Source organism: Pseudochaenichthys georgianus, chromosome 20, assembly GCF_902827115.2.
Source record: "Pseudochaenichthys georgianus chromosome 20, fPseGeo1.2, whole genome shotgun sequence".
NCBI lineage: Eukaryota > Metazoa > Chordata > Actinopteri > Perciformes > Channichthyidae > Pseudochaenichthys > Pseudochaenichthys georgianus.
The window spans coordinates 22,081,271-22,095,743 of NC_047522.1; the positions used below are offsets into that span (position 1 = coordinate 22,081,271).

The 14,473-nt window shown below is 42.0% G+C and overlaps 1 protein-coding gene across 1 annotated transcript; it reads left to right on the forward strand.

Moving 5' to 3' along the window:
- The first annotated feature begins 583 nt into the window (after window positions 1–583).
- On the forward strand, window positions 584–13,755 carry gramd1c (GRAM domain containing 1c). Its single transcript, XM_034109022.2, has 18 exons — window positions 584–732; window positions 1,798–1,903; window positions 2,225–2,348; window positions 2,931–3,031; window positions 3,972–4,067; window positions 4,146–4,226; window positions 7,821–7,936; window positions 8,414–8,570; window positions 8,806–8,965; window positions 9,052–9,195; window positions 9,278–9,396; window positions 9,482–9,624; window positions 10,210–10,313; window positions 10,633–10,803; window positions 11,729–11,795; window positions 11,903–12,022; window positions 12,447–12,552; window positions 12,802–13,755. Exons 2-18 carry the CDS (start codon window positions 1,808–1,810, stop codon window positions 12,868–12,870), a joined length of 1,974 nt encoding a protein of 657 aa, XP_033964913.1. The 5' UTR covers window positions 584–732; window positions 1,798–1,807; the 3' UTR covers window positions 12,871–13,755.
- Window positions 13,756–14,473: the final 718 nt, after the last annotated feature.

Sequence of the window (14,473 nt, forward strand, 5' to 3'; positions counted from 1 at the left end):
TAAGTACAATTTTGAGAATTTCAATTATTGATACTTTGTACTTCTCCTCTACAATTCAGAGGTAAACTTTGTACTTCTACTCCACTACATGTATTTAATACCTTTAGTTACTTCACAGATCTGGATGAAGGATGTGAAATATAACCAAGTGTTAAATCAGACTTTAGTTCCACCTGGAGTAAATCCACCAGCTACCCTGCAGTCTACAAAGTACTTCAGACTAGCTGCACCTTCACCAGCTTTGAGAACACTTTCATGATCAATCATTATAAAACATATCATATATATTATTCTGAAATGGACCAATCTGCACAACGACTACTTTTGGTATAGCCTAAGTATATGTTGATGCTAATATGGGTCTACTTTTACTTGAGTGACATTTTGATTACAGGACTTTCACTGTAACAGAGTATTCCTACACTGGTACTTCTACTTTTACTCAAGTATCGGAGTACTTCTCCCACCTCGGATATGACGGGAGTGAATGAAGGTAGATGATATTAGGATATTTAGCATGTGACCAAATGGGCGTCACCGCTGATGATGACACGGTAACTCCCTACAGGTATGTCTTCCTGTCCGGATGAGATGCACCTGCAAAAAGACGCACGCGCACAACATTTACCTCCTCAGTACTGCTTGGGAACACATTGGTGCTTTCTGGGCTTTATTAATTTGTTAACACGTCGCACTTCCAACCACAGACAACCTGGGTCCACTCCGTGTCAGGTGAGTGACAACAATACTTTAATCTCAGGCAGCCCGCATGTGGAGACATGTTGAGGTAAAAGTATTGAGAAACACCGGCTGCACGGATCAGATAATCAGCTTTATCAGGTTGTTATTGTTTGACTAGACATGTCAAAGATGGCTGAGATAGGAGTTCCTATCAGCTGATTCAATCTGAAAGCATACAATGTTTGGAACTGTCACTAGGTTGCTGTGCAGTGGTGGGAGAAGTACTTAGATCTGGTACTTGGGTAAAAGTACCAGAGTGTAGGAATACTCTGTTACAGTAAAAGTCCTGCATTCAAAATGTTACTCAAGTAAAAGTACCAAAAGTAGTCGTTGTGCAGATTGGTCCATTTCAGAATAATATATATGATATGTTTTATAATGATTGATCATGAAAGTGTTCTCAAAGCTGGTGAAGGTGCAGCGAGTTTGAATGACTTTGTAGACTGCAGGGTAGCTTGAGGATTTACTCCAGGTGGAACTAAAGTCTGATTCAACACTTGATTATATTTCAAATCATTCATCCAGATCTGTGAAGTAACTAGAGGTATTAAATACATGTAGTTGAGTAGAAGTACATGATTAACCTCTGAACTGTAGTGGAGTAGAAGTACAAAGGAGTAAACAATACTGAAGTAAAACTCAAGTCCTTTAAAACTGTACTTAAATATTATAGTAAATCTATAGCCACTGATTATGTGCGTGTTTCTTAAAATGTACTCCAATGTTTTAAACTTTGACAGATCTTATCTTCCCGATACTTTCCCATTGGTGTGTCGTAAGTGCATACAGTGTTCTGTTCATTGAGATGCGTGACTTGCCTTCCAGCCTAACCCTGCTAGTCAAACCAGTTCTGTAGCCGTGATAATGACTTCCCTGGGGCTGCGGCTCCGTGGCGTTCCCCTCCGAGCTTCTGGTTCAGCCCTCCACAGACACACAAGTTATTCCCCCTCCTGTCACCTTAAGACACGGGGGTTCGGGGGAGACACTTTGTGTAATGTACATCTATAGCAGTGTGGAAGACGAAGTTTGACACATGTTCTTTTTTGATATGAGCAGCACAGAAGAGATGGACCAGCTATCGCCCCGGTCCGCAGTGGGCAGTGAGGATGCAGATGACTCCACGTCCATGCTGGATGTCCAGTGGAGCTCTGATGAAGAATTGGTACATTTTAAAACTGTCCAGTAAACACACATCTCCTGCTGCTTTTGTATACATTAGTTGATGATAATGGAGACATGGAAACTCTTTCACGGCCCTCCTGGGGAGCATGTTTCCCCTCACACAAGTGGGACTGCTGCTTCCTTCATGATGCAAAGCCCCACAGGCTCATAATGCTGTTTATCATCCTCTGGAACTCGCAGGAGATCATTTCTCATCCCGTCGACCCTTTTTAACCTCAGATTAGAATCACACGGGAGAAAGACTTATGGACGTTGCCTGTCTTTCTCTCGGTGTGTGTAATGTTTGAATGTCCTCCCTCAGAGCTCCTCCGACCCTCAGGGCCAGTGTCTCCCTGCTCCGTCTCCTCTGCCCACCTACAAGCAGAGGTTGGATGAATTCAAGAAGCTGTTCAAAGAGCTGCCCGAGTCCGAGAGGCTCATAGTGGGTGAGTAAAGTGTTTTTAAAACCCCTTTATCTAAATCTTTGCTATGGTGAAAACACTTTTAAAAATAACTGAGACTAACTATTGACACAAAAGCAAATCTCCTCTACTTCGCGACCCGAACATCTAGGATTTCTTTTTTTTTAATAATTACAAGATGAAAAACAACCACCAATAAAGAAAACAACAAACATCTAAATGGTAATATATTTGGAGTAAGATGAGATCACTGTCCATGTATTTATCTCAATTATATCTGAAGACGCACTGTGAAAAATCCCACACACACCTCTCAGTGTTTCATTACAGATAAACCACTGTTTTCATTAAATGGGAAGTGGTCATGACTAGACATGTGATCTCTAACTCAGCATGACACGGCAGCATTACAAACCACAAGACTATGATTTCCAACACGTCTTAATATTCTTGGAGATGGAGATCAGTTCATTTCATATTAAGTATTTACATATGGTCTGTTTCTCCCTCTCTTACCACAACATCTTTCCACTGTGTCCTGTTTTATAAATACAAGCGAACACTCGTTCTGTATTGATGGTTGCCCTGCATTACATCTTCCCTCAGACTACACGTGTGCCCTGCAGCGGGACATCCTCCTTCAGGGACGACTCTACCTGGCAGAGAACTGGCTCTGCTTCTACAGCAACGTGTTTCGGGGTACAAAGGTGAGAAGAGAGCGGAGGAGGGGGTTTCAGTCGAGAAGCAGACTGTGTTCACATTGCTGTAAGGGCACATGGTCGGATCTGAAGACACATCTGTACCATTTCCAATAGGATTATCTCAGTCCCACTGCTCACGTTATACTCTCTTTTTAAAGTATGGGAAACGTCTACAGTGTGAAGAATTTAAAATCCACCATTAAACGATACATTTAAACAAATCTAACGCAAAAAAAGTTCCATATCTGGTCCATTTTTTAGAAGATATATCGAATGTTCCTATCAACAGCGAGAGATTGTGGTTTACACCATGTGCAACAGTTTAAATGGAGTAAAAAATAACAACGAAGACACTGTAGCTACAACACTTGTGGCAGTGCGTGTGTGAGTTATCTCATGATGACTTTATCTCATGATGACTTCATCACAAAATAACTCGGCGGACAACGTAACGGTTTCCAAAGCTAGATTATTTTCTTTATAGCACCCTTTTATAATAATAATAATACATTTTATTTTTAGGCGCCTTTCATGACACCCAAGGACACCGTACCATTTTTTTTTTTTTTTTAAATAAGTAAATTAAAACTAAATAAAATAAAAGCTAAGAGGCAACAGAACAAGATAAAAACACAAACAGGAAATCATGGAGGAGACAGTCAAGTGGACACACATGGGACATATAATGGGGAGCACTACAGTGAGTAAGCAGATTTGAACAGGTGGGTTTTTAATTGGGATTTGAACATGGTGGTTGTGTCTGACTGTCGGATGTGCGGGGGGAGGGAGTTCCAGAGTCTGGGAGCAGTGCAGCTAAAAGCCCGAGCACCCATGGTGACGAGGCGTGGGGTGGGGACGGTCAGCAGACCAGCAGAGGAGGAGCGGAGGGAGCGAGAGGGGGTGTACTCCGGAAGAACATGTGTGTGACCTTTAACCTCTCTTCTAGATTACAATGACTCTCAAAGACATCAAGAGTATGACCAGAGAGAAAACCGCTCGTCTAATTCCCAATGCCATCCAGGTCTGCACGGCAACAGACAAGGTATCGTGTTAGAGAAGAGACGGATCAATTTCCCAATTATAAGACACAAAATAACTTTGTTTCCCTTCACACCTGCAGTTCTTCTTCACGTCCTTCTCAGCCAGAGAGAAGAGTTACCAGGGAGTTTTCCGCATGTGGCAGAACACCCTGTTGGACAAGGTGCAGTCTCCTCCTCCACTGACCATGCCGTTTACTCCCTTTTCATATCTCGAGTCATCTTTAGCACAAACCCTGTCAACACACTCTTCTGTCGTACAATCATTTGCCTGCTGTGACTCCCACAGCAGGCTTTAAAACATTCTGCTTATGTAATCGTTCAGAGTACATGAAGCTGTCTTCCTCCGAGGTTATCATACACGGGGTAAAGATCTGCACGCAGTGAGGTTTGGCATGAATCCAACACAGCTTTTCTTCATCGCTCCACATACGGAGGAGTGTTTTTATCTGTGTGCGCGTCAGGAATAGAGTTAAACCTCCTCAGCTCGACGCATGTATTTGTGTTTGGCAGTCTTTGCTTTGTAAATACTCAGAGCAAGTTAATCTAGTTTAAACACTGCAGGTGCAAACGTGTGAGATGTTGTACAGGAGTTGAAGTTGGAGGGTAATTACTCAATTTGTTGATAATAGTGTTGCAATATATGATAAGTTGTGGGAGAGAAACTTACTCTAGAAGGAACACAGGGATTTTAGCCTTTGCAGACCATTTAAATGCACTAAACCCAATATAACACACTACCAGTGTGAGAAAAAGTTTTTAGAGAGTACTTGTCCATGGACAAGTGAGTTTGGCAATCTACTTGTCCGAATACATTTTTCACTTGTCCAGAATTGACAACAATTGGGGCCACTGGAATCTTCTTCTTCGTCATCGTATTTTTTACATTTTCCCACGGTTTTTACGACACCGCTAACGTAAGTGAGCGGTAAGATTTTACTGCATCACACATAGGGTTGGGTATCGTTTGGATTTTAACGATTGCGGTTCTGCTTTTCGATTCTGGTTATTTTCGGTTCTCGATTCCGGTTCTTGGAGAGGGTAAATCAGTCCCATGACAAACTGGGAGAAAAATATATTTATGAAAACATTAAGTCAAATCTGTATTCCTATTTACGAATCACTTCATACTGTTGAATTTCTTACGGTTATTGAATACAATTATATAAAAATAATCTCTGCATTGTTTAGTTAGTCCTAAGTGGTGCAGTTTGAGAATGTACAAAGACTCCAGCTCATTCAAAACTCTGCAGCTAGACTACTAACGAATACCAAAAGGAGGGAACACGTTAGTCCTGTCTTAGCTACTCTACACTGGCTTCCTGTAACTCTTAGAATTGATTTGAAGGGGCTTCTCCTCACATACAAAGCTCTAAATGGACAAGGACCCAGCTACATGGCTGACTCTCTAATGAACTACACACCCGCCAGAACACTGCGATCATCAGATGCAGGTCTACTAGAGGTCACCAGAAAGAGTCCTAAGAAGATCGGTGATGCAGCCTTTGTAAACTACGTCCCAAAACTGTGGAACACGTTACCCAACAATATTAGGAAAGCCAATACATTAGGCATTTTTAAAAGGCAGCTTAAAACCTCTCTTTACCAAAGCACTTGACTGATTTTACACTATTATACTGCACTATTCTCTGTGATTGACATTGCACTATTTCTCTGTTTTATTCCCCATGTTTTTATTTTTAATTATTTTATCCCACTTTATGCTTTGCTCTTGCTGCTTGTTTTACACTGATTTTATGTCTTATTTGTTACTGATGTAAAGCACTTTGAACTGCAATCCCCTGTATGAAAGGTGCTATACAAATAAAGTTATTATTATCATTATTATATTTATAGCCTATAGGCCTAGCGCTTTTCTACAACTCAAAGACACTTGCACGCTTACACATGTCCTGTAATACACCTGCTGCAGCTGCCCAGCTACTCACTGTTTGTAAAAGTTAATAAATAGTATAAATAGCATTTCAATAATGTACTTTATATACCCTGCTTCATAAACAATACTGACATCCCTGCTCCTCCGAGTCTGGGGGTCCGGGGATGTGAGGACAGCGCGAGGACACAGACAGGGAGGCTGCTTCACTTCATAAAGGAAATGGCGGTCAATATTAATATTAACGCTCAAACGCTTAATAACCTTCATTACGTGTTAGAGAGAGAACATAAGTTTGACAAAGATGAGGCTGTTATACGGGCAGCGGATCCGCTGTGTGTAGAAAGAGAGAGAGACGCTGAGCTGCACCGTGCAGCGATCAGCTGATACGGAGCATAGAGAGAGAGAGCTGCAGTCCGCGGGGCTCGGCCTCTCCGCCTGTCCTCACAACTCTTATTAATCCCGGGACCGGACAATTGTTATTTGTTCCTACTCGGAACCGAGTTTTGCTTCCCAGCCCGGCCACTGTGCTACACTTCCCGCCCCGTCTAACTGTACAGAAAGCGGCGAGATGCATTTCCTTAGGAATCGACAAGCAGAACCAAAACTAACACTTCTAAACGAACAATGGCGGACACGGACAATTTGCGAATGAGTTCTGCCTTTTGTAAACTCAATGTATCAATAATTTGTCAATAAATCGGGGCGAAAAACGTCACTTGTCCGCCGGACAAGTCAATTGAAAGATCTACTTGTCCGATATTGTAAATAACACGTCCCGGACGGTGGGACGTGTACTTTTTCGCACACTGACTACAGGATGGGATATAAATTAATAGGGCCCCTTTAATATAAATTCGCCCTAAGTATGTCAGGGAAGTCGTTTAAAAGGAAACCAACAGCTAAGCATAGGCAGCCTTATTTGGAAAATCGGCATATATTAAATAGATCCTATTAAATGACTATGGAGGCAATAGATTGTAATACATTGTTAAGAGGAGGAACCATGCAGCCTTGCCTACACTAAACTATTCTTAAAGACAAGCACTATGGCAGCCTACCCAGGGGGTGTAAGTCTGCAGGGATCCGCAGCACAAACACCTGTTTAAAAAAACATCCGCTTCAGAGTTCATTGACCTCAGGTGAGGCAATGAGAGCTCATTTGGATTCTGCCTCAAACCGCGCTGCACGTACCGGAGACTTTGAACGGAGTCGCGTCAAAACGGGAGTTTTTCTCTTGGCATGTGAACTGTCACTGAACCGGAGTGTTCACAGGTAGAACAGCAGCATTTATTTACATTTGATCACGGTGTTAATCAGGGCGGTGCGTCTTCAGACCAGCACTTCCTGACTGTGCGTCCAGGTTCAGATCAGTGTCTACAGAGGGCTGAAGCTCACAGCTGCGGGGAAATGGCATCTGACAAGTAAGGAAAAGTCTTTGTGAATGGATATGTAACTTTATGTGGGGTTTAAATGCGATAGAACACCGTACGTGGTTCTATATTTAACAGAAAAAAACGTAATTTCCCGGTCGGATTTTATGCAAAAAAGAGCGTCGTAGTGGCAATAATACAGACTGTTTATATCCCTCCGTCATATGGAACCGCGCATCTTGTTTAAGTATGTTTGTTAAGTTGCGCTTCGATAGGTTTAAACTGGGTTTGAGTGTTTGTCCCCCATGGAGATAAGACTGTAATGGTGCTGTGTGAAGGAAGGCGGCATGTTTCCAGGTTACCTATACTTCAGACTCTGAGTCACCTGCAGTTTATTGTTCATATTATGGTTTCTATCTGTCCTTTTTATTATGTCGGAGGAACAGATATGGTTTCCAACAGCCTTGATGTTTCCATGTCTTCTCTTCCAGCCTCTAACCAGCTTGGAGTTGTGGCAGATGGTCAAACAGCATTATGGGAATGACCTGGGTCTGAGCCATGAGGAGATGGAGAGTTTACACATGTCAGAAACAAGCATGCATACCAGGTAGGTTAAACTTTCACACACTCATACTGTGTTGTCAGTGGTGGGAAGTAACTAAGTACATGCACTCAAGTACTGTCCTTAAGTACACTTTTGACAAACTTGTACTTTACTTGAGTATTTGTATTTTATTCTACATACTTGTATTCCATTTCCAAATTCTATTTTGTTGGCAATTGCTGTACTTTTAAAAAATGTTTCACACTCTTAGTTACTAGTTTATGTATAAAAAACACATGATATATGAGAAGATGTACCGTACTGCTAATACTAATACTGAAAATTATTCTGCATTTCTCTTAAGTAACATTTTTAATTCTTTACTTTGGCTTAAAATGAAGTATTTTTAAATACCCTAGTATTTGTAGTTTTACTTAAGTAAAGAATCGGAGTGTTCCTCCACTGTGTGCCGTGATAGTGATGCCAACCTGTGTGTGTGTGTGTGTGTGTGTGTGTGTGTGTGCGTGTGTGCGCGCGCAGCCTGCAGACAACGAGGCCTGGTGGTGATGAGGGTGTAGGGAGGCTCGAGCGCCCGCATTCCCTTCGCCTCCCCGGGATGGAGAACGGGCCCTTAGAGTCCTCCACTCCAGGGGACGACTTCCCTTCGCCGCTCGGCTCACGCAACTCTCCAAACATGGTATTACATATTATCCTTATTATTACGTTGACTGTGCATGTGTCAAATCACGTGCTAGCCAATAGAAGTGCGAGTGTTAAATAGTGATGTTAACATGTTCCTGAAGTAAACAAAGACATGTTAGCCTTCGCAGACCATTTACACAAAAACCATATAACAAACCACAGGACAGGGAAAACCCAAAAGCATATAGGTCCCCTTTTTAATTTGATTGTTTTTGATCTCCCTCCTGCAGGAAGATGCTCGCAGCCCCCCCTCTCAGCGGCGCAGTCCGGCTCCCTCGCTGGACCGCCTCGCCCCAGAATGGGTTTCCAAGCGATCGGCGCTTTCTCTCGACCTCAACGCCAACCAGAACGACGCGTCCGAGCAGAGCGGCTCAGAAACGAATGAGGATGGTAAGAGGAGGCACTGGTGAATACTTCCGCTCTTTTTCTTTTGTTTGTTTAATATTTTCTCTCTCTCTCTCTCTCTCTCTATCTAGTGGAGGAACGAGTGGTAACGTCCGAGGTCCAGGGTCGACTTTTTATAAACAAGGTGTTCCACATCAGTGCCAACAAGATGTTTGAGCTGCTGTTCACCGACTCCAGCTTCATCCGCAGGTTCATGATCGTCAGGAAGACAACCAGTAAGTATTATAAAGGCACCAGTTCATGAGACAATGCAGCACTTCTAGCCCATACAAGCTTTCACCATGTGTGTGTCATCAGACGCCAGCTCTACTGCTTGGCAGAAAGACGCCTCGGGACACATGAAGCGGAGTCTGAACTACACAATAAGTATCAGCAACCCCCTGGTAGGAAAATTCTCCACCGCTACAGAGAACCAGGTGTGTTTTTATCCCAGTGTGAGATGTGTGTGTCCATGCTTGAATTGATAAATAAACTTGCATTTGCACTTGAATTGTCTCTCAGACGCTGTACAAAGAATCCCGGGATGGTCAGTACTACCTCTTGGACTCGGAGGTGTACACTCACGACGTTCCCTATCACGATTACTTCTACACCCAGAATCGGTACTACATCATCAGCAACTCGAAGCGGAAGTGTCGACTAAGGTGAGATAACGTCCTTCAGATTACTGTAGCGACTGTTGGATTTGCGTAACATGGAAATGTCTTTTTGGCACCTCTCGTAGGACTATAACATCCCATCAGTGCGTGATACTCATCAGTATTTATTTAACAATAAATAAACTATAATTGCCTCAGTGCGCTTTCCTGGGTTACAGTTTGCATCCATGTCTGTTCTATTAGACATTTGTGGAAATAATAAGCAAATTCCTTTTTGAGTTGGAGCCACGTAATCAGTTTCTCCTTGAGTCCATGTAGTCCATGAAGTAATACGCTCATGGTGCTTCTAAGATATCATGAGAATGAGATGGACATGACTTCCCAGTGACCACCAAATCTAATCGGCTTATCCTTGAGTGCTTGAGCTGATATTTGTGCCAAAATTGAAGAAATACTGAGATATGATCACGAGGATGGGACAGCGAGAAAATGCTATGCCTCCTGCCAGTGCTAATAAATGCACATATGAGTTATGGTGGTGTTGTGTCTTAAAAAGCAGCCTCGACACCTGGTAAGGGGCTTATGTCAGTTTATCTCTTTGCCATTTACAAATGTCTGTTGCGCTGCCAGGGTGTACACCGATGTGAAATACAAGAAGCAGCCATGGGGCCTGGTCAAGTCCTTCATCACCAAAAACTCCTGGAGCGGCATTGAAGATTATTTCCGACAGCTGGGTGAGTAGAGAGCCTTGTTGACAAAGTGTGGAGGCACTTCCCTGTCTTCTTTCCTTTATTTAATCTCTGAAGTGTTTCCTCCAACACACCAGGCTCTAGTGCCATGAATTACTTTACAGTATAAAAGCAATATAATGGGCTATTATCCAGTTTAAGTGATTTGTGCACTGAGCTTGGCATTAATTAGGTCCGTTTTCTGCAAAGGTTTCTAGGTTTTTCTGCTGCAATATTTGTCCAATCAATCCGAGAGTGTTCTAGCCCTTCCACCTCTGCCCTATATTTGTGTTTGACTCTCTGGCCCTGCGTTGACTCTGAACAGAGGCAGAGCTGCTGGAGGAGGAAGCGGAGATGAATCAAGGAGGTGGAGACACGGGGAAGATAGGTGGTCTTCGGAGGAGGAGACGGACTTACAGCCGGACCCTGCCCGAGCACATGAAGCCCAACAAGCAGTACGGGCAAGACCCCGAACAGCGCAGAGATAGCAACATGGGTACACAACGTCATACTGTGTGAAATAAGGATTATGTGTGTTGAGGAAAAATGTATGCAACTCTAATGTCTGTGCGTTGAATGTGAAGCTACAGCCAGGAGACAGTTTAGTTAGCATGAAGCTAGGTGACTTTATTGACCAGGGAGTCGCGGTGCGCGAAAATAAATAGCTTAGCATTCAACGCCATAAAAATATGATGTTCCTTTTTAACACTTCCCTTTTTGTACAAAATAAACAAACACATTATTTGTTTAAACTTTAAAGCTGCTGCTAGGCAGAGTTTGTTACCTGCAAACAGCGAGACGAGCTTCTAGTCTTTAAGCTAAACTATGCTACTCCTTGCTCCAGCTTCATATTTAATTACTAGATAAGAGTATACCCCTTTTTTGTATGCACATTTTGTATTGAAACATCACACTATATAGTTGAGGCTGCTTAGTTGAGATTGAAGAATTATCACACTTGTTCAAATATCTTTATGATGATGCTAAATGTGATTGAACTTGCGATTGTTCTGCAATTCCCATTTTAACATCACAAGCATATATATTTGAACCATGGAACATATTTCCTTAATCCGACTGATGTCAACTCAGTCGGTCAGTCAGAGACGAGAGTGCATCAAAGATCTAGTTTATCTGCATTCTGTGACGAAGCCTTAAAAGATCAAATGTTATTGAGCAAGCTGCAGCCAGACAGCAGCAATGCTCCAAGTGGACTTCTGTTGCTCTCACTCGTTGCGCCCTTGACACACCCACAACACGGCCGAGTTTGTGTCTCTGGCTGTTACAAAAATAGCAAAGAAATGGAACAACACAAACTGTTTATAATGACTGCAGCCCAGGTTTTTTTTTCAAACAGCCAGCACATTTAAAAAAAGAAAAGAAAATCTCTTTATTTATTGATCTGTTCTGTTGTATTTCAGGCCCCATAGAAATGAGCAGCCCGCACGGATGGAGCTCCACAACATTAGTGATTGGGATGAGTTTGATGTAAGTTACCATCCTGAAAGCAATGTGGTTTGTATTGTGTAAATGTTTCTTAAGTGTCTCTTGAGTCATTGTGCAGTCAGATGAAACTCTGTTTTCTTCTCTTACAGTTTGCTGATTCTGACGTTGATGAATCTGGGTCTGTTTTTCAAGTTGTGGGCCATGGAGGACGTAGCGCACCGCATGTACCTGAGCACCAAGCATCGGCTGAGGGAGAGGAACGAAGCCCGGTCAGATAGCTTTCTGTTGCTTTTGCACAATATATATGTCTTCCCCCTTCAGTTATCACGTGTCAGACGGTAGCTCAATTACTAGTTCACACAATCACACAGGAAGCAGATGCTTCTAAGGGGGGGGGGGGGGGGGGTTAGTCTTCCTCAACTTTTCTTATAAGAACACTCATTTATGTGTTTGTACAGCGACCTTGAGAGCCTTGAAAGGCGCCTATATAAAATAAATGTATTATGAGCGCTCTTATCTATTGACTCATGTTGAACCTGTTTAATTAACATTAGTTATGTAAGTGACATCATCTTGCTCCTTCCCTTTTACCCCTCCTTCACCTGCGCTTCACTTTGTGACTGCCTCAGTTGTTGTGCTTTTATGTGTTTGTCGTTTATTTAATCAATACTTTCTTATTTTGTTGTTTGGCAGCTTGGCCCCTGATTATATGCCCAGACAGGGACCAGAGTACCAGAGCAGAGAAGATGCACAGCTGCTAAAAAATGTCCTGCAGGACTCCATCAACCTATTAGAACAGGTAGGACAAGCTGGACTGCACAATACACTGTTGATACATACATATGCTTTTGGAACGTTGTCTTGTAGTTCGGAAGCAGCTTGAATGTTTCTATCTCCACAACCAGTGGGAGTCCATCACATTAATTCATAGCTGTTTTTATAGTGGCTCCAAGAGATCCAAGATATAGCAATTCAAAGTATATGCAAAAAGTGGCTCCTTTTCAAAAACCTAAAGCAGGTGTTGAGTCATTTCTTCTTCTCCTCTCAGCTCCGCAGCTCTCTCTTGGTGCTGCACAAGAACTTTGCTATGGCCAATCGTACGGCAGCCCCACACTGATGCTCCTCACCTGGGCGTCTGCAGAGATCCTGGCCCCGTGGAGGATAACAAAGGACTGCGGTGGTGAGCTGCCTCTGAGGAAATCTCTGTGATGTTTCCATGTTGACGTCCCCAGACTCCTGACATGAGTTCCCAGGAGTGATACGTCCGGGGCAGGGCATCAAAAGCAAGGACTATGGACTAACAGCTGAGTCGGACACACATGGATCACTATTTCCTTGGATATCAGAAAAAGCCTTCTTTACGTGCCTCCCTCTCCTCTGATGAGCCATGCCACACCAAATGAGCTATTGTACAAAGTTTTATTTTCGTTTAAGTGATTTCATATTATTTAAAAGCTATTTTCTCTATTTACATTTTTGCACATTTTAATTTTTGCACAGGTGCCTTGTAGGTTAGACTGTTTTAGATGTATTTGTAGGTAATTTCCTTTTTTATAAGAATTAATATTTTAGAATCAGTGATGATTTATCTTGTTTTATATTATGTACACTGCAGGAAACATTTAAAACGGTAAAATAATCTGATTTTTTATTCTACTGTTTATGAGCCAAATCAGGTGTTCAGGAGATACTGTTTTTTAACGCATATCAGCACTTATTCATCTTCCTGTACAGATGTTATATCACTCTTGTATGCCTTAAGTTAAACTCGGTGAAGGGTCAGTGATGCTGTCTCAGCACTATCTTACTGTCGACACTAAATTACACTCGTTCTGTGATTTCTCTCATTGTTTTCGACACACCACTACTTTAGCTTTGAGCCTTGTTTGATGTTTACAGTGTTTCAATCACCCATATCTGTGTGTTCCTGCAGACCACCACCAAATGATTTGTACATATGTAGCAATAATGCTGTTTTAATAAACAAGATTTCTCGCAAAAATGAATCTCGAAGAGTCAAGTTTTATACATTACAACATTATTAATGTCAACAACAGCAGAAGACATTCTTTTATTTTTCTTTGACCAACCCAACAAGATAGTTTACTTTATTTAGAAATATGAGATGCTGGAATCATCAACATTTAGCCATTTTTTACTTTCAAACATGAATCAGAATACAGAGAGAATCTGCATACTAAAAACAACTAATGATTATACATAGGATATGAAATAGTAATGCTTCCTTTGATTTGGGAATAACCTGTTTCGACCTTGCCCGGGACAAAGGGAAATAACCCTTTCTCTCTTTATTAAACATCTGGTTCCACTAAGGGCACTGGGAAGTATTTCATTCAATCAGGATTACTGATTATTGTTTAGTTTGTTATTTATAAGGCTGGTAGGAATGTCCTGTACTCTGCTCTGATCAGAAATGGAAAACCTAGCCAAAAGTGTCTTTGTTCCTTCATCACAGGTGAAATACAACACTGTCTTTAATTATTAACAGGTGGCAAGTCCTTATTTACTCCAGGAGGAAATACTATCGTGTATGTCAGTCAGTCTATCTGCAGTAAGGTCTCAGTTGTGTACAGGATGGTGTTTTCCCTTTAGTGGCCCCAATTAAGTTGTATTGTTATATCTAGTTTTGCAAAGTTACTTAGTAGACTATATTTATTCAGCAGTATGTGGAATGTATAATATTATTCATACAATTGAAA